Source organism: Corythoichthys intestinalis, chromosome 16, assembly GCF_030265065.1.
Source record: "Corythoichthys intestinalis isolate RoL2023-P3 chromosome 16, ASM3026506v1, whole genome shotgun sequence".
Classification (NCBI taxonomy): Eukaryota; Metazoa; Chordata; class Actinopteri; order Syngnathiformes; family Syngnathidae; genus Corythoichthys; species Corythoichthys intestinalis.
In genome coordinates, this window is record NC_080410.1 from 42026523 (window position 1) to 42046262 (window position 19740).

Genomic DNA, 19740 nt, shown 5'->3' on the forward strand with positions numbered 1-19740 from the left:
ACACCCCGTTGTACAGTAGACACTAACACCTGTGCTCGCCTATCAATGTTCGGTCCAAGTTGTTGGAAACCTTTATACTGTATCTATGTTCAGACTAAAACGTTTTAATTTTGCAGACGAACACATTTTGAGTATGCGTCGACTAAAGCCAGACAAAATTTGAGTTTTCGTCAACGAAAACGAGACAAAGACAAACACATTTTGAAATGACTAAACTATGACGAAGACAAATAAGTATTTTCGTATATAAGACTAAGCCAAAGACGAAAATTAGAAGGGATGCCAAAAACAACACTGCTCCTAATCTATACGGTATCTTAAAAACAGGTTCCCGCTGAGGTGCAAAGTTGTTTAGAGGTTACTAGAGATTTCATTACCAGGAAAACACACTGCCTCTTTCAGACAACTTAATTGTTGGAGTACCTTAAGACGCTTCTTTTCACAGCCTTTTGAACAAGCGGGAGTGAGGGACCGAGAGAGGTTCATTGTCAAAAAAGGGGATGAGAGGACTAACCCGTTTCTCTTGACTCATTTTACAAGATTCAGCCTGGGGTGTTCTCGCAACACCAGATCCTGAGTTTCACCAGGCTATTGTGCACTCATCCATTGGAATACAATTGTATTCCGTTTTGCATAAGTGGGAACGCTACTGTATGGCTCAAGGAACACAGATTAATATGTACTGTTTGAAAGACAAGATTGGCATAAAGGTGTCAGATTGCCTTTTTCTGTGGGTGAAAAAGACTGGTGGCTGTCGTTTTGCCAGCAGCTGGATCCACTCATCCTCTGGGATGAGCAGAATTGAGAGCAAGGGGCAATGAAAAAGGCTGGGGGGAGGGGAGCGCGGATGAATGAGCCAGGGTCTTTCAGGAGGTCCTTTAATCCAACGAATCAAAGTATAAACAAGACCCAAATTCAACAGCACACGCCACCAATAGGACCAATATGTAGTTAAAAAGACAACCGGATCGGTTGCGAAAAACACATCTACGCTAATGTGGATCGGTCAAAGTGTTATCAATTTTATGTGGTTGATTCAGGACTTCGTTTACGTCATACATTTGAATTACGATTTTGAAGCCTTATCAACATCATACAGAGAATAAAATAAGCCCTCATATGTGATAGACAAAAGTGAACATCTGGGGTCCAGCAGGCCCTATCCTGGGACTCATTTTTTTCCAATTAGCTAAATCTACATGAGTGCCATTTCAAAAACATTCAGTGTAGCATCTTTTTCCTAAAATAAACCTTACCATTTTGATGGGCTTATGTCTCAGGTCCGCATCGGTCACTGGTGAGTCAGGCTCTTTGGACAGCAGGCCTCGGTCGGCGAGCAGCCGCAGCAGGGCGGCGTTGTCTTTGGGCTGCGCCTCGTTTCGGCCGGTGCCCAGTAGCAGCAGACTGTAGGTGCGGCAGTAAAGCTCTGAGGACTGCAGGAGGCGCGTGACGGGAGGTTTGAGGTGCTCCTGCTCATACTGGTCACAGTAGAAGGGGTCTCGCAGCTCAGCGGGGACATTCTCTACCAAAAAACAAAAGCAAAGAGTTAAACAGTTTTGTTTGTGTTTCATTACAACACGAGCTCAACTGGGTTCAGAGGATTTACATGAATGGTGAGCGCAAATCCTTCAGTGAGCAGAGCAAAGTATCATGGTCACTCGTACACAAGCGAATGATCCCCAGCGGGCATCCCAGTCAAAATGGACTGGACATCTAGTGCCGTCAATGGCATTGAAAAATGAACATTCACAGCCAGTCCTAGCAGTTTTAATGAATAGGACGTGTATCGTTTTTAGTGGGTTGTTAAACCAACTAGGGCTGCTGCTATCGAATATTTCAGTAATCGACTGAAAATTCTATCAATTAATCGAGTAATCGGATAAAACTTTTTTTTTTTTTTTTTAGATAAAAGAGCAATTATAAATATACTTGAGAAAAAAAGACATTTAATCCAATACTGAACCATTTTCAGTCAATCAATGTCTTTATTTTGAATGAATGAATGAAATATTTATTATTATCATCAGTATCATTGACAGTTACAAAATGTGGGATAGTTTGGCCAAAGAAAGAGAATCATTGAAAGTCACAAAATATGGAATGATTTGCCCGAAAAGACCGATGACAAAGGAAGACGGGAAAAGCATATGCTTATCAATACCCGTCCCCCTACAGCCCAGGACGCACAGTCTAGCATAGCAGAGTTGCATAGTCACATTGCATGAGCTTTTATTTTCCATTTTTGTTTTTTTTCTTTTTGCTTTTGTCCGTTTTTTCACTTGTATATCTTCCCAAAAGTCATTGATTGCCATGAGGTCACATTGTAGAGAAGATTCTGTCCAATGCTTAGAGTCCAGTCAAGCAGCTCCATTTGCACTTGCAGATTAGTGATCTAAGTTTGCTGCAGGGCATATCTTCAGGGCGTGCGATGTTATGTCTTAGTCTCTGTCCCTGACATTTAGTCATCCTTTTGTTGTCTTTTTGTTGTGGGAACATTTTGTTGCGGATGTGTGTGTGTGCAGTGGAGTTATGTGTCATTTTGGTTCGAGTAGCGATTTAGGATGGTTTCCTTGTACATCTTTTTGAAGTAACTAAATGATTCCATACTCGTAAGCGCTGCATTACATGTATTCCATAGGCGAGCCCCAATGTTCGTAAACGAGAAGGATTTTAGGGTTGTCCTAATTGTCCGATAGGAAAACAATCTGATTCCTCTTAGGTCGTAATTTGATTCTCTCAGTTGGAATCGAGCTTGTAGGTTAGGCAGCAGACAGTTTGCGTGGAACTTGTACATCATTTGAACAGTTTTGAAGTTAATCAAGTCATGAAATTTTAATAGCTTGGATTTGATGTAGAGCTCATTTGTGTGTGCTCTGAACGGTGCGTTGTGAATGATCCGAATTGCCTTTTTTTGAAGGATAAAAAGTGGATAAAGGTGAGTTTTGTGTGTGTGTCCCCAAATTCCCGAACAGATTTTCGATGTACATTGTTGAAAACAGCCAACAACTGCATCCAAGATGTGACTTAAAAACAAAAAACAAAAAAAACAAAAAAAAACAAAAAAAACATATTTCTTACCTAAAAATGTAATTACGCTTGATAACACACATCACTTGAAAGCTACGTGTTTTTCCCACGTGTTTCAATTTAATTTCCATTTGTGTCAAGCTATTTTTAAGTTCTAGTTAAGTTTTAAGTTGGTCTAAACTATAAGTACTGATAGGATTTTGAGTTTTTGCAGCGTTCAAAATAAATGTATGATACCTGCTGTATTGGAGCACATTAGGGACCAGTGCTACTTGGTGTTTTATTCAGCAATGACTACTGAGCTAAAACTGACAGTTAAGCTTTATTATGTTTTAATTTCACACCCTCATCACTCTACAGCGCTGTGTTTTTACAGATTAAATAAAGCCTGTAAGACACGTTAGCCTCGCATCGACAGCGGTCATAATCAATAGAAACCTAGCCCTCCGAAGGGCTAACGTTACGTGAGCTAGTGACAGTAACGTTATATTTATTAGCGCTAAGATGTCTACTGCTTAAAGATGGCGGCTGTTTACTAATGCTGCCCAGTGGCGGCCGAGTCTGTCGTTTCGCATCTCGCTTTAAATGCATGCGATATCTATGAGACGCATCGGACATTACCTGCTACCAAACTAGCATCATGCGGGCGTAGTTTTAAGCAACGTCCGCGTAGTTTGAAGCGGCTGTCGGCTGCAGTAAGTTTTTTTTTTTTTTAAATGCATTCCTTCTTCCTCTACGCACGTGACGTCAGTGTGTTGTCCCGCAATAAAAGTAATCCGGGCATAACGTGATGCTTAGAGCCGGCAAAATTAAACGATTCCTCGAGGTGAATAAAATTACTCGGATCAGTTTTTAAACTCGAGTTACTCGAGTTGCTCGAGTATTCGTTTCAGCTCTAAAACCAACACTTGACAACTTTTTAGTTTTGGTCAATTTTAGCAACGCCTTTGGACAAAAGGGGTAGTATTTTGCCTTAAGGAAGACTGCGTTTCCCATGAGGACCAGCGCTGTGTTTCTAATGAGGACCAGTGCCCACCCGTACAGTGTCGTAAAATCATCAATCAATCAAAAATCAATCTCGCGGTCGCCTGCTGATGGATTACACAACATTTCTGTTTCCAGCGGCTCTGTGAAGGATGAATAGCAATAAGGTAATGAATCCAGTTGTGGCTAAACAATAGCGTATGACGGTTAGCAACCGTGTGGCTTTGTGTGGCTAACCCTCCCACCCAACCCAAACTCGTCAGCGATGACGAGTTCGGTTGAGGGGGGCGGGTGTCACGCCAGCGAGTGAAAGCATGGCCATTGTTTATTCTGTATATACTGGTAGACTGGCTTTTTTGTCCCTTCTCAGACAAAACTTTTTGTCTCTTTTGTTGCTCTGCCATCTTTGCGGAATTGGTGCGAAAGCGTTCGCATCGACCTCTGTCTTTATAATGAGTGGGGAAAGGGGTGAAAAGCGAGAGTGACGTATGCCGTAAAGCAGTCAGCACATTGTTAGGTTTTTTTTGTGTGGCCTCTTTAAAGTTAATTAGTGCCAACTAAAGCGACACAGACTAAGGGAGTGCCAAAAAATCAATTATTAGATGCATAGCGATTCAACACGTGACGCTTTGATTACGATTCTTAAATGTTCAAAAACAATGATTTACCCTAATAACTTTATGACAGCCGCTCGTAGCAGAACGAAATTCAAGACACATCTGCCGCCAGGACACCTTTAACGGATGCACGCACATCGTTATGATGGATGTTGCCGCTTACTGAGCGACAGATTTACTCCTTTTGAAAAGACTGCAAAATAAATTTGTGTATGAGACAGGCAGAAACCCGGCGGTCGCGCTTCTGTGCGCAAGTTATTTTTTACAGCGAGAGGGGAAGAGACAGATCGTTGCTCCTTGTCTTTCAGTCGTCAAGCAGTATTCAAGTCATGTCAATTGAAAAATGTCCTGAGTGTGTTGCTAAGACCTGTGTGCACCTATAAGAGGTGAGTGCATGAACCCTCTTGTATTGTTTAGCCTTTATTGTTGTTGTTGCGATGTTCACAGTTAGCTAATTAGCTTAGCGCTCGGCGCTAGCGTGTAATTCATATTCAGAACGTGTAAAACCATGATTAAGTACAGCGGTAACACTACAAACATGCAAAATAGTACAGAAATCTTTGAAAACTAAGTATATTGGTTAAAAGAAGTCTTATTTCAAAAAACATTTTGTTTCCAGAAAATGCGGAATTCTACGCTTTTTCACCTGTGTAAATTGTATTGCATTGTTGAGAGAAATAAGTGCTGCCTTTAAAATGGTTAATATTTTTGCACTTTCTAGTACAAGTAGGGCAGCTTTTTGTTGTATGGTCATGTTTCCATCGTTCCTGTTGAATCATTAAGACATTTTAAAATAAAGAATGGACATAAATTTGCTAGGCTACTTTATTAATTAGTAATGTACAATGCATCGATAACCGTGATAATCGTGATAACCGTGATCATCTTCAAGTGAACGAATGTTCAGTCGTTGCCACCCTCCCAGTTCAAATGGATTGGATGTCTACTAGTGATAAACTCATTCCAATTCACAGAAGAAGCTTGTTTTTCTGTTTACTAGTTGTTTATAGAATATCCTACAATGATTTCCTGACCAATGTATCGATAATCGTTGTATCGCCATATCGTCAGATCATCGTTATTGTGAGCTTTGTATCGCAAACCGTATCGTCAAGTACCAAGAGGTTCCCACTCCTACTCCGGTGTCTGTCATTGACGGTGCTCGATGACAAATGCATTTTGACTGGTAAAGGACAAAGATAGATTGGACATCTAGTGCTGTCAGTGGCACAGAAACAACATTCACAGCCAGTCTTCCCAGTTTTAAGGGCATTTAAAGGTCACTTCCTGTTGATTTTGAGTCATTTCCTTTTCGTTTGGGGCATTCCAGGGCCTGTTCAGTAACCCGAAATCAACTGGAATGGATCCGTAAATGCCCCCAAATCAACCGGAAATGACAAAGAAATGCCCCAAAATCAATAGGCAATGACAAAAACTCAATATATTGTATATTGTAGAATGATTTCCTGACCCGATAATTGTTGTAGTGCAGTATCATGGGATAATAGTTATCGTGAGCCTACCCAAAGGTTCCCACCCATTATACAAAGTCGGGCTGCAGCTATCGAATATTTTAGTAATCGAGTCATCGACTGAAAATTCTATCGATTGATCGAGTAATCGGATAAAACTTTTTTTTTTTAGGTAAAGAGCAATATACTTGAGAAAAAAAAAACATTTAATCCAATATTGAACCATTTTCTGTCAATCAATATCTTTATTTTCGATGTACATTGTTGAAAACAGCCAACAACGATTGCATCTAAGATGTGACTAGAAACATCACTCAAAAAACTGTAATTACGCTTGATAACACACATCACTTGAAAGCTACGTGTTTTCCCCACGTGTTTCAATTTAATTTCCATTTCTGTCAAGCTATTTTTAAGTTTTAGTTAAGTTTTAAGTTAGTCTAAACTGTAAGTACTGGTAGGTACTGGTATTTTGAGTTTTTGCAGTGTTCAAAATAAATGTATGATACCTGCTGTATTGGAGAACATTTATTCAGTAATGACTACTGAGCTAAAACTGACAGCTTTATTATGTTTTAATTTTACACCCTCATCACTCTACAGCGCTGTGTTTTTACAGATTAAATAAAGCCCGTATGTAAGACACGTTAGCCACGCATCGACAGTGGTCATAATCAATAGAAACCTAGCCCTCCGAAGGGCTAACGTTACGTGAGCGAGACAGTAACGTTATATTTATTAGCGATAAGAAGTCTACTGCTTAAAGATGGCGGCTGTTTACTAACGCTGCCCGGACGCGGCAGAGTCTGTCATTTCGCATCTAGTCTTAAATGCATGCAATATCTATGAGACGCATCTGACACTACCTGCTACCAAACTAGCATCATGCGGGCGTAGTTTTTAGCAACGTCGGCGTAGTTTGTAGCGGCTGTCGGCTGCGGTAAGTTTTTTTTTTTATTGCTTCTTCCTCTACGCCCGTGAAGTCAGCGCGTTGTCCCGCATTAAAAGTAGTCCGGGCAAAACGTGATGCTTAGAGCTGGCAAAATTAAACGATTCTTCGAGGTGAATAAAATTACTCGGATCAGTTTTTAAACTCGAGCTACTCGAGTTGCTCGAGTATTCGTTTCAACTCTAATATAAAGTATTAAATATTGTGGGCTACACAATCCAAAATGTCACATCCATGTATGTGAATACTAGGTCTTTATTGGGTTACTTTTACCAAACTCTTCTCCTCGTCATTTTTATAGTTGTGTATGATTTGTGACGCATATTATCCAAACAGTCAACACAACCAATTGCCCAGCAATTTGTTTTTGGCAAAGCATGAAGATAAAAGTCCCCTTCCGGTTTGGCTGAGGTCCCATTTCACGTCACAATCAGCAAATCTGCATGAAGCTTTAAGTTCAATTTAAATAGAACATGTCAATCTAGCAGAGGGTTTTAGTGGAACTCATCAAAACGTTAAGCGTTCAGTAAACTATCAAATATACAGGAAAAACCTAACCCCTAAGAGAAAGTGTACATCGTCATACATTATGACAACCTCGCTGCGGATACCTTCATCATATCTGCTCCGACTGGTTTTTCGGCAAACAAGTGACTGAAAACAAACCTAACGCGCCCACTTTTGAACTGGTTCCTCCGCTTGCAGGTCAAACCGGATGCAAAGCCAACTAATACGCAAAAACACACAGACCTTCACACTTCCTACTCTGCTCAAAGGGTCTTGGGCACGAGAGCTTAAATGCACCACTGAATTTAAATGATGAAACTCAAACAAATTGGGCCACAAACAAACACCATTTCAGATAGACTAAAATATAAAAGATGTGGAAACTTCTAGAGCTAGAAAATAAGCCCACGTTTCTCCTTCAATGCCCATCTTCACCTTCGGTCAGTGTCCCAATACTTTTGTCTCCACATTGTCCCTGAAACAGGCCACTTAAAAGGACACGGGTAAACAGTGTGTCTGGGTGCTCTAGATTACACCCAAGTGTGTAAACAATAGGAGGCGTCGAGGTGTAATGTCATGTAATCGTAAGTCACGCAAGCGATCCGCATGCTATCGCCACAATAAAACGCCCAGCTTTAAATGAATCACTCAACTTGGAGTCGCACGGCTCTGTGTGTTGTCGAGCTCCAAACTGTAGCGTCCGCATTACCTTTGGAAACACTGAACAATTCAAACACACGCAAAAAAAAACATGCCCAGAAGGCAAAGTAGGATGCAAATGGCAAAACTCATTAGGCTGGTGAAAGGCGAGCTAGATAGACGTCATCCGACGCCATGTCACGACAAGCCAACTATTGCAGCTCACGTTGTTTGGTTTTCAATACAGGAGGGGGAAAAAAATGTATTGACCCAGCAATTAAAACAGTGCTCTCTGTTAGATTGCCTGCTTGATGAGAGCGGCCATGTGTCGCTGTGTGCGCATTATTGATTAAATGAGCTTGCCTGCCGGCTGCCCGTGTCACAGATATCGGCGCACTTGTCACTACAGCCAGCACGTCAATGCAACAATCAGGCAATAGGTAACTCAACTTTAACCTTCATTGCTTCAGACAATCAGCAGCGTAATACTACGTCAGCTTTAACTGACCATGAAAATGTACAAAATGAGGAGTTTGTGTTAAGCCTTCCACAAACTGCAAAATGCAGTTCATTTAACCATAGGCGGATCTACTATTCAGGCGAAGTAGGCCTTAGGCCCCCAACCAGTAGGGGGCCCCCAACCAGCTGCCCTTGCCCCAACGAACAAGGGCTTGGGCCACCGGAGCCAGCAGCACCCCCAACTATTCGTCATGTATAATTATGTCAGCATACCAAACAAGCAAGTAACAAAACAAAAAAGAAAGCCATTTGAATGCTGCATTTATATTATCTCTCCCCCAAACACACGCACTACAATAGACTGTTCCATGACGACGGACTGAGTATTAGCCGCTTAGCTTCATTTAGCGCCGCTTAGCTTAGCTCCGTTTAGCATCGCTTAGCTCCGCTTAGCTGTTCGTTAGCTTCACTTAGCTTTCCCGTGTTTTTCACGCCACCAAGCTCGCTATTTCTACAGATCACTTGTTACTTTGCATGTTGGCTATCGTTCATTTCGAACACATGAGCGAACGTGCTCTCCATGAGAACCAAAGTGCAGTGAGGGAGAAGTTGAGAACAGGCCGCTAATGCCTCTTTTAACTTTCTTCTTCTTTTTCACAACGAACATAAAATATACGACAGCACACCCTGTGGCGAAACAATGCAGTACAGTTCAAATCAGTCATACAATACGACTCAACAGCTAGTTAACAGCAATTGCTAACATTTTTTTTTTTTTTATCTATTAGTGACACCACAAGCAATGACGAAGAATGTTTTTTTACGGAGTGTAAAGCTTTCGGTTAGCTGTTTTGCAAACGTACCTCCGGTGAACAATTCAAAATAAAAGCACGTCATGTTCGTCATATAAATAACAATTTCTGGAGTTAATCCCACATACTTCAGAATTAATATGTTGAGTAAATACTACAGAATACAGATTCTACACTAAGAATAGCTTTCAAACGACAAATATGATTGGCAATGAATAATTATTATAATTATTCTACTACTGTTATATATAGTAGTATACGATAATAATAATGCTTGAATTTTTTTTTTACGAACTGTTTTGAATAATGTTGGAAAGGCAAAGTCTGTGTTCTGAATCTGTTTACTTTCCATTCTTTTGCACTAGTAAATGCGATCATCATTTAACCTCATTGTTTATTTGTGATTAATTAGTTATTTACATGATTATTTGGACTTTATTAAAGAATTTAAGTGTTCCAAAATGGTTTTATGAATTAATAAGCGTCAACAAAAGTTTCATTGCTAAATTACTAAAAAAAAAAAAGAAAATTATTAGATTAGTCGACTAATCGTAAAACTAGTCGGCTGACTAATCAGGAGAAAATTTGTCGTTTAGGACAGCCCTAGTGTACCGGAACATATTTCCTCCGCACCCTTCACACCTTTTCAACCCCTGACCCAAGAAGAGGGCCCCTGGATATGTTCGCCTTACGCCCCAAAATTGCCAAGTCCACCACTGTATTTAACCTTAATTTGATTGTTGGTGCCAGCATTAGCGATCAGGTAGGATGTCAACATATCCATTAGGGAAGTTAAAAAAAATGTATTAATGAATCCATTGTGAGATATATTCGATATTACGTCACACAATTCTCGTGTCGATTCAAAATCTGTCTGTATCGATCCTTACTGGGTGTTTTTGTTGGAAATAAGAAATCCAGTAGCTGCACTTCTACTCCCGTCTACTAGTTTGCAGCACGCAGCAGCCTTGCATTCTGCTGATGTAACAACAACATTAGACTAATCCGAGTAGAGTTTTGTATACATTGCCCTTTAGTGGTTGCTCGGATTAGTTTTTTTTATACGTCTGAAACTTGGGCTCATTTTGGCTTCAATTGCAAAAACGGAGGCATGGAGTATTTAGAATCTTTTTAGAAGTTTGGACTGGATCAGGTTTGCACTTAAAAAAAAATGTTATAATGAGAGCCACATGTTATTCAAACATATAACAACATTTTTACTTGAGTGCTGGATGACATTTTAGGAATAAATTGATATAAATGTGCTTATGTCCATTTTGATTTGTTTTTTTCTGAAGTGATAAATAATCGCAAATATCGCAATAATCGTCTTCACGTGTAGAATCGGAATCGAATCTAATCGTGACCTGTGAATCGTGATACGAATTGTATCGCCACATATGAGGCGATACTACAGTTGGGTATCGAGCATCGATGGGATCCGGGACTAACACTCCGATGCTAACTGTTCGAAATTTTAAATTTCGATTTCATGTTTCGATACCCTGACCGCCGAGCGGGGAAAAAATAGGTGCCAAACACCACGAAGAACAAGCCACATGAAGCGTGTGTTTGTGCACTGCAAATTGATTTCAACAATGGACACGGTGCGGCAGCGCTCAAAAGTTTGCTCAACTTCACAAAGGAAAATGACCAGTTGGCTCAATGCAACATTTGCAACACAGCTATATCATGCAAAGGTGGCTGCACGACCAATATGATTAAACATCGCCGGCTTCAAGTGCCGAGTAGTGCTTAGCTGAGTGCCGCATATTAGACAAGCTGTGCCAGTCCTCTAACCAGTCAGAACCACGTAAATAAAATAATAAGTTACCTCTGTCTCCTGCTACCCCCGCGACCCGACCCCAGATTAAGCGCAAGTGCGGGGGGTGGGGGGTGAAGGGATGGTCGGAAGGAATAGTACGACAATAAATTGTATTATTACAATGTAGCTACAGTATATAAGCAGCTACATACTTTACGTAGCGCGTTGCCGCCTCCGTTAAAATCAAAATATTAAAAGCATCTTTTGTTTAAAAATCGGTTTTACAAATAAGGAAATCATTATTTTTGCCTCATGGACATCAAATTATAATCAATAGAAGAATTTATAGTAACGCTTCGTCATGGCTCCCTGCAAAGGTACATGTATTTAAAGTGCGTAGCGGCTCACAGCTCCCTTACCCCTACGTAATATTTGCAACTTTGTCTCGCTTTCTCAAATTTATGCGTTCAAGCTTCATCTACACCCAGTGAACACGTATTCTCCACTGCAGGAGACACTATCTGTCCAGAACGCTCACGCTTACTGCCTGAGAAGGCAGATATGATCATTTTCCTGAGTGACAAAATATTCTGTGCCCATTTTGCTGGCACGTTGTTACGACGCATCACGTAAGAGCCTACGTCACCACGTAGATTAGGGTGTTGACTGTTGACCCGGGGTTTTGCTTTAACACTGCATGACGATCAGAGCCGAGGTGATTTTAACGCGGGCCGCTTGGCGGGTCACTGCACCTTTCCCACTGCCACCAAAAGCCGATTGTTAGTGGGTTGACATGGGTTTTTTGGCCAGTGGGAAAGGGGTACTAGATTCCTATTCTCTGCATCTAAGCAGCTAAACGAATTTGCAAAGTCTTTTAAAATGTGAACATCTCTACTTCACCAATGAGATCCGTTTTAGAAGTATGTCCAAAAAACATGTCTCTTTAATGTCTATTGAAATATTATGGCCATTTCATTAATAATTGAAGTGCAAATCCTCTACTGTGCACCTTTAATGTGTCTGTGCGCCCAAATAAGAAAATCCATCTTTTTTTCCCTATTCAAAAATCATGCAAACCTGCAAATGAAGCATCAGCACTAGGGATGGGAATTGATAGGATTTTTACGATTCCGATTCCAATATCGATATTGCTTAACGATTCGATTCTTTATCGATTCTCTTATCGATTCTAATTTGGGGGAAAAGAAGAACAAACGTTTTGATTGGCATCGAGTTTGTTTAATCAGAAGTCATAACCTTACAAACTCACAACGAGATCAAAAGAGGCCCAAAGCCTCAATGTTAACTGTGGCAATAAGTGGCAAATACACAAGAATGTGTAACATTTTACTGAAACATTTATCTAATAGAAATAAAACATATTGGTATATATTGGCAGATAGGTTGTTGTTCTGCCTTTGGCAATATGTGTTAAAGCAGGGGTCCCCAAACTTTTTCCTGTGAGGGCCACATAACTTTTCCCTTCTCTGATGAGGGGCCGGGGTCAGTTTGTAACAGAAAAAGTGTGACGATTGCAGAAGTGCATAAATGTAAAAAATTATTGTTTTTCAGAAAGCTACAATCAAATAACCCTTTCTGGATTCTTTATAATAATAATAATAATAATAATAATTAATAATAAAAACAACATTAATTAAATAGATAATAACTAAATAACCCTCTCTGAATTCTTCAAGGAAAAGGCCAGGAAATAAATAACACGATTGAGAAAAAAAAATTTCAAAATGGCCGGACCAAATGTGGAGGCGGGCCGTATTTGGGCCGCGGGCCGCAGTTTGGGTACTGCTGGGTTAACGTGTATTATTTTACCATTACATTGAATTGCATTCCTTTTAGTTTTTGTGGCGCTTACACGCTGCAGTGGGGGCGCCCTTGCGCTTCCTCACGCGAAGAAGAACGCGCTCACGTGAAGAAGAGCGCGCTTACACCCAAAGAAGAAATGCCACATCCAAGTGAGTGAGCGAGTTAGTGAGAGAGGGAAACACTTCTACGAGCCTACGTTCTTTGTTAATGTTAATATCTACAGAGGCAACGCCTGTATGTATCATCTTTTGTGTTGTTGTTGTTGTGTTTCCACTCGCGATCGGACACTTAAATCCAGTTGTGTAGTGGTTTGAACGATGTGCTAATGCTAGCGAACGAATGCTAACCATTTGTTATTACTGTTATTAGCAGCTAATCATCGCTGATTTACGTTGATGCAAACCTGTTTGTTATTGGGGACGAAATTGATTTGTTACATTTCTATTCTTAGTTTCACTCTTCAAGTGATGGTTGAACAAAGTCAGCAAATTATACCAACGTCTTCTGCATCGTCATTTGGGAGTTTAGCTAGCTGTATAGCCAGGACTGAGCCTTAGCCTCTCTGTGAGGACAGCGCAGTCGTATTCCCTCCCGATGCAGTTATCTCCACCTTGCAATGACTGCAAGTCGCTTTGTTGTTATTTTTCCTCGTGAAGTGAAAACACTTTCGAGCGTTTGAACCTACGTGCTGTCATTGTTATGTTTATGGCTGCAATGCTCATGATTACCCGTCGTAACCTTTCATTTTCACACTCTTTCCTGGTGAAGTGTAGTCAAACTTTGGAGCGAGTGGTTCTTGGCGCCATGCTAGTTTGATGCGTCTGGACAACAACACACGTCACGACGCAATACGCGTCTTTAGGAATCGTTAAAGGGATCATTAAGGCTTTTTCATTGTGATGTCGAGGCCTCGAAACACTCGGAACCGGTTCCGAATTGGAATCGGATTTCGATTCCCATCCCTAATCAGCACACACGCCAGCTTAATGACAAAGTGCTTCTCATCATTCCACGCCTGTGTTTTACTTTACTCCTCTATTTTGTTTCAAAGCATCCTGTTTAGTCGTCCTCAACTACATACTGTGACACCGTGACCCACACGTGACCGCTGAATCTGACTGGAATGCTGATGCAAACAGTGTCCTAAAGCGAGGTACGCAGATTTTGAATATTTTCCTCTCCCCCACTTCACTTCACTTGTCAAACCAACTTCCACCGACACAACAAGAAATCCTGACAAAGACACAACACATCATCAGTTTAAAGTGCATGCACCAGGCAAGCGGAGGCGCCTTAAATTGTATTAAAAGGCTGCAAGGGCGTCATCCTGTACTGAACACGAGTATGTTATTGCATTACTTGCCTTAGACGGAGATCACAGACAGCCTGACAGAGTGACAAAATATTTTGTGCCCATTATTCTCGCCTATAGGAGTGTCTTCAGGTTACAAAGCAACTCATAACAAGGCTTCTGTTTGTGTGTATACAGATACAGTACATAGAACTTAAAACAGATCAATAGATGGATGGATGATGGAGCACATTAGCGTGAATCACAGACTGGCAAGAGCCTTGTACTGTATACTAAATTGTTAGAGGGTAAACAACAGTAACAAGGTAACATCCTGCTCAGCTCCGTCTCCCCCGCTGACTCACCATAGCGACCGCTGCTGAATAGATGAGTAATCGTTCCAAGAGGATTTGGAGCCATTTAATTGCTAGAAAGAGGTCAGATCTTTTAGCAGGTTAAAACAAAATATTTCAAGGAGAATGTTTTTGTACGTGTTTTTTTTTTTTTTGCAATGACAACATAGCCAGGTTTCAGCACCGGTGTTGTTAATAACGACGTTAGATTATAACGGCGTTTCTAATGGCGTTATTTTTTTCAGTCGTGAGTAATCTAATTAATTACTTTTCCCATCTTTGCAACACCGTTACCGTTACTGACGATGTGAAGTGGCGAGTTACTACAATTTGGTTGAATGAGGCGCAAGTTGTCTGATTTTACCATGGCTGCCAGAAAGATATCATAGCTGGAGCAGAGGGGAAGAAAGGCGGTGGTCACGCCATTGCAAACACGATGATGATTAGTAGAGGCGTGCAAAATTTCTGATTCTTAGATTATTCGCGATTCGGCCGTGGAAGATTCGAGAACGATTCACAAACATCCAAATTCCGATTATTGAATTATACCAGGTAAAGCAGAAATAAAACGCAGTCAGCGCGGTCTTCGGGACGCAATGAGGAACGGACCGACAGTAAATATCATGTGCAGCTAATGCCGCTAGGTAAAAAAAAAAAAAACAATAGTACCTGACTGCTGCAGTCAGGCGCTACAAACAACGCCCAGTTGCTAGTTGCTACAAACATACGGCAACATACGGCTATGGTAGATATCACATATATCTAGACTAGATGTGAAATTACAGACTTTCCCGCGCTAGTAAACAGGCGCCATCTTAAAGCAGTAGACTTCTCTAGAAGGCTCTGTTGTAACGAACCTAATTACTTTTTATCTAAAATACCCCTAAATCGGCAAAATCTTTACTTGAATCCATCTTTAAATGATGAAACAGTTTTAAAACTTTCACATGTCAAAAGTATACATGAGGAAAATTATGGAATAACGGGCGCAATTTTAACAACTTTAACGGTTGATTCACAACATTTAATGACCTCCAAACATAGCAAAGGTTACTATGTTTTTGTTTTGTTTTTTTGAAAAAATGAAAAAAACATGAAAGGTAACACCAGTTACTTACTCAATACTCAAGTTACTTACATCATTAAATTAATTGAATGTAGTTTAAAGCTGCTGATACAGAATGGGGACTTGAGTATTTTATTTACTGTTTTTAACCGGTAACTTCATACTAAAATAGTAGTTTGGTTTATTTAGCCTGAGAGGATTTTTGAACAATTTTGGAACAAATATACAAAACATAAAAATAAAAAAAAAATGGGGGGAGGGGGGCATCAATAATGGATTTATAATCGAATCGGAGTCTCGGAATCGTAATCGTAATCGAATCGTTAGGGGCCCAAAGATTCCCACCTCTAATGATAAGCTTTGTGGCTAAGAGCGTTAGAATAACAATCCCGTTCTCATTAGCATTTAGTGTGGCGAGCCGCATCTTCAACTCTCAGGCAACTCCCAGTCTAAGGCTATGTTCATATCGCAGGTCTTAGTGATGCACGATAATACATTTTTCAGCCGATACCGAAAACCGAATTTCCTCCTCGTTCCAACCGATAACGTCGAGCCAATAATTCTATTAAAAGATTTATGTAAAATTTTTAAAGTATACACAAGAGAAAATATTACTGTGTAAAAATATAATTTATTGCTCCTTTTTTCAACATCAAATGTGAACAAGTAGTAAATTCCAACATCTAAATAAAGACTGATAGTCTGACATTGTGTAATGGTAAACCTTTGGCAAAAATTACTTACAGAGTAAATATCTAAGTTGCACAAAATGTGTTTAAAATTAAGCCATTCCTAACATATAACTTTACTACACTGCAAAAACACACCTCCTTGAAACTAGTTAAATTCCCTTGTTTTCAGTGTAAATCTATTGGAAATAAGTGAAATTATCAGCCAGCACTTCAAGTATATTTCACCCATATTTCTTGAAGAAAAATAGCCAGCTAAAAATAAGCTTAACAGCCTAATTTTAAGCAATAAATTATTATACTTAATCCTAAAAAAAAAAAAAAAAAGTCAAATGTTAAAAAATGTTCAAGAATAGGTATGGCTCAAAACATTATTTGAAAGCAGTTTTTTCTTGATTTGGGTGAAAAATGACATTTTTTTTAATGTATAGGCTTAATAAGAACAAATGGCAATATTTACTTCAAGTAAGTGGAAAAATCTGGAGCATTCACCTGTTGGAGTTCATCGGGGAAAACGTGTGTGCGAACCTCTGAGCTCCCTAATGACGGGTGGTTAAAGTAAAATTATTTATTTTTGTTAATAAATGTGCATAAGTGGTAGCTTGTCCCCTTTTTGATATTTTTATGCACACATCCCACCTACCACGCGTTACAATACGAACGTGACCCAGATCGGATTTGATATGGTCCACTTCTATGCGACTTGTCACATTCAGACATTCAAGTTAATGCCTCACTCGTGTCAGAAAAACACGAAAAAATCGGATTCGTGCATTAAGACCTGCAGTATGAACCTAGCCAAAATGTATTGGGCTTTTAGCACTGTCAGTGGCAGGCATTGGGTTAACAGAGACACTATTCTAGTGGAAGATTTTGGTAGCAACTAGTTGGTTCCTTTTCATTTCTATTTAAACAGTGACACCTTTTTAAAACGATATACCAATTCTTGGTAGGAGCATATCGATAACATTATAGGATACAAAGTGTCACGATATATCACCGTTTCGATATTTTGTCACACCCCTATTTGGTATACAAGTGTGACCTATATGAACCAAAATTTGATGTCCACATTTAGCCACATCTGACCGATCGTGCCATTTTTCAGAGGACCGGAACCGGGGCAAAAAGGATGAGGTTTTTATTAATGATGTCCCGATCGATCGGCATCCAATCACGTCATTTTCAAAGTATCGAATCGCAAAAAAAATATCGGACATGCTTTTTTTAAATATATAGATATATTTATTATTGAAATCGTTTTCTAATCGTATTTAACATCACAGACAAAATGTCTTACACTCATCCAGAGTAGTTTTGGCTTAAAGTAGGGCTATCAATTTTATTGCGTTAACGACGGTAATTAATTTTTTTTTAATTAATCACGTTAAGTAATTAACGCATGCGCTGTACAACCCACTCACACATTGTCGCGTTCAATCTGTAAAGATGCCGTTTTACCCATAAATAGCGCTACAAGGCAGCGTATAATGAGTAGAGAGAATTTTGACAGCCTTTGGAGCCATTTTTTATGTGGCTAAAGCCTTACAATACCTCTCTCGGCGATTAAAATTAACGTGGGAGGCAATGTGGAGAAGAAAGGTAGTAGTTGATCATTTTCTTAACACCCTATGTTCTTTCCCAACGCAGAGAAGATATATCAATTGGTGCCCCTACGCACAGTCATAGTTGCACTTCCCATCATGCAGTTATGCAGAAGTTAAATGGCTGCAGTATCATTTACTGAAAGCTCCACAAATACACTAGATGGCAATATTTAGTCACAATATACAAAGTCACAAGTCTTTCTATCCGTGGATCCCTCTCACAGAAAGACTGTTGATAATGTAAATGCCATCTTGAGGATTTATTGTCATAATAAACAAATACAGTACCTATGTACTGTATGTTGAATGTATATATTCGTCCGAGTTTTATTCATTTTTTTCTTAATGCATTGCCAAAATGTACAGTATATGATCGGGAAAAATTATCGGGAATGATTGGAATTGAATCGGTAACGGGAAAAAAAAAAACAATCGGATCGGGAAATATCGGGATCGGCAGATACTCAAACTAAAACGATTGGATCGGGAGCAAAAAAACCTGATCGGAACAACCCTAGTTTTTTTTTTTTTCTTCATTTTTTTATTTTTGAGGGTTAAAAGGTAACAAAATGTCCAGAAATACAATGGCATTGCCAAGAGAAAAAAATATATATTTGTTTTATACTCCGCAACACTCCCGGAAAAAACAGATGAGGAAGTTCTGTGACGTTTGGAACTTTTGTTCCAATTTTAAAAAAAATATATATATATTTTTAAGACTTTTTGGTACGAGAACAGGACTCAGCAGATTCGCAAAATCGAGTGACTCTGATGCAAAAATGTGCGATCGGGATGCCCCCAAAAAAAACAGCTCTTTCATTACATGTATTACCGTATTGGCCCAAATATAAGACAGCCCTGATTATAAGACGACCCCTCTTTTTCAAGACTCAAGTTTGAAAAAAAGACTTTTTGAACACCAAATTAATTTTTATACAGAAAATAATTACAGTACATCCGAAACATGATTGTAAAAATATATTTGAGAGAAAAAGCGTGTTATTTTGCCTCATTCAAATCTTAATATCTGAACATTTAAATATGTAAACTAAAGTGCAACCACATTTGTAAATGAATGGCTTCGGGTTTTTGAAATGTAAACAAACCAATCTATTGTGATAAAACAACTAAATTGCAGTAACTGCATTAACCATCAAAGTGAAATCTAACAGTAACTGTAGTCTTGAAACAAATCTGAATAAGGAAAAAAATTGCAATAACATAATGCAAACTGGTTATACTAAAAACAGTAACTGAGATCTGCTAAGACAGAACATCGCCTCAATGATATCTGGCGCCATCTAGCGTCGTGAATGGGGAGAGTAGCTGAGATCTGTCATGACAGAACATCGCTTCAATGATATCTGGTGCCATCTAGCGTCGTGAATGGGTATAATGTCTAGACCGCGAATATAAGACGAGTCGACCCCCTCTTTTTCAGTGTTATTTCAACGCAACAAACACTGTCTTATATTCGGGCCAATACGGGACATAATTTTGCTAATGCCCCCAATAACAGTTATATTATATTTTACTTTTAGAAATTTTAACTCCTTGCCTGTTCTTGACAACAATAGACCAATTTATTTAAACTTAGAGAAACAACTCTCATTACTTCTCTTTCAATGCCAATGATTGTGCATGCCTTCCAATCCATTTGGATTGGGAGAGACTGGCAG

General features: G+C 39.5%; 1 protein-coding gene across 2 annotated transcripts in view; it reads right to left on the reverse strand.

Annotated features, from left to right (window-relative positions):
- camsap3 (calmodulin regulated spectrin-associated protein family, member 3) overlaps positions 1-19740 on the reverse strand; it is a 74004-nt gene that overhangs the window by 48891 nt on the left and 5373 nt on the right. For both annotated transcript variants that reach the window (XM_057860843.1, XM_057860842.1), the window contains exon 2: positions 1257-1522. In XM_057860843.1, coding sequence (XP_057716826.1) covers positions 1257-1522 — 266 coding nt within the window. The remainder of the gene's footprint in view (positions 1-1256; positions 1523-19740) is intronic.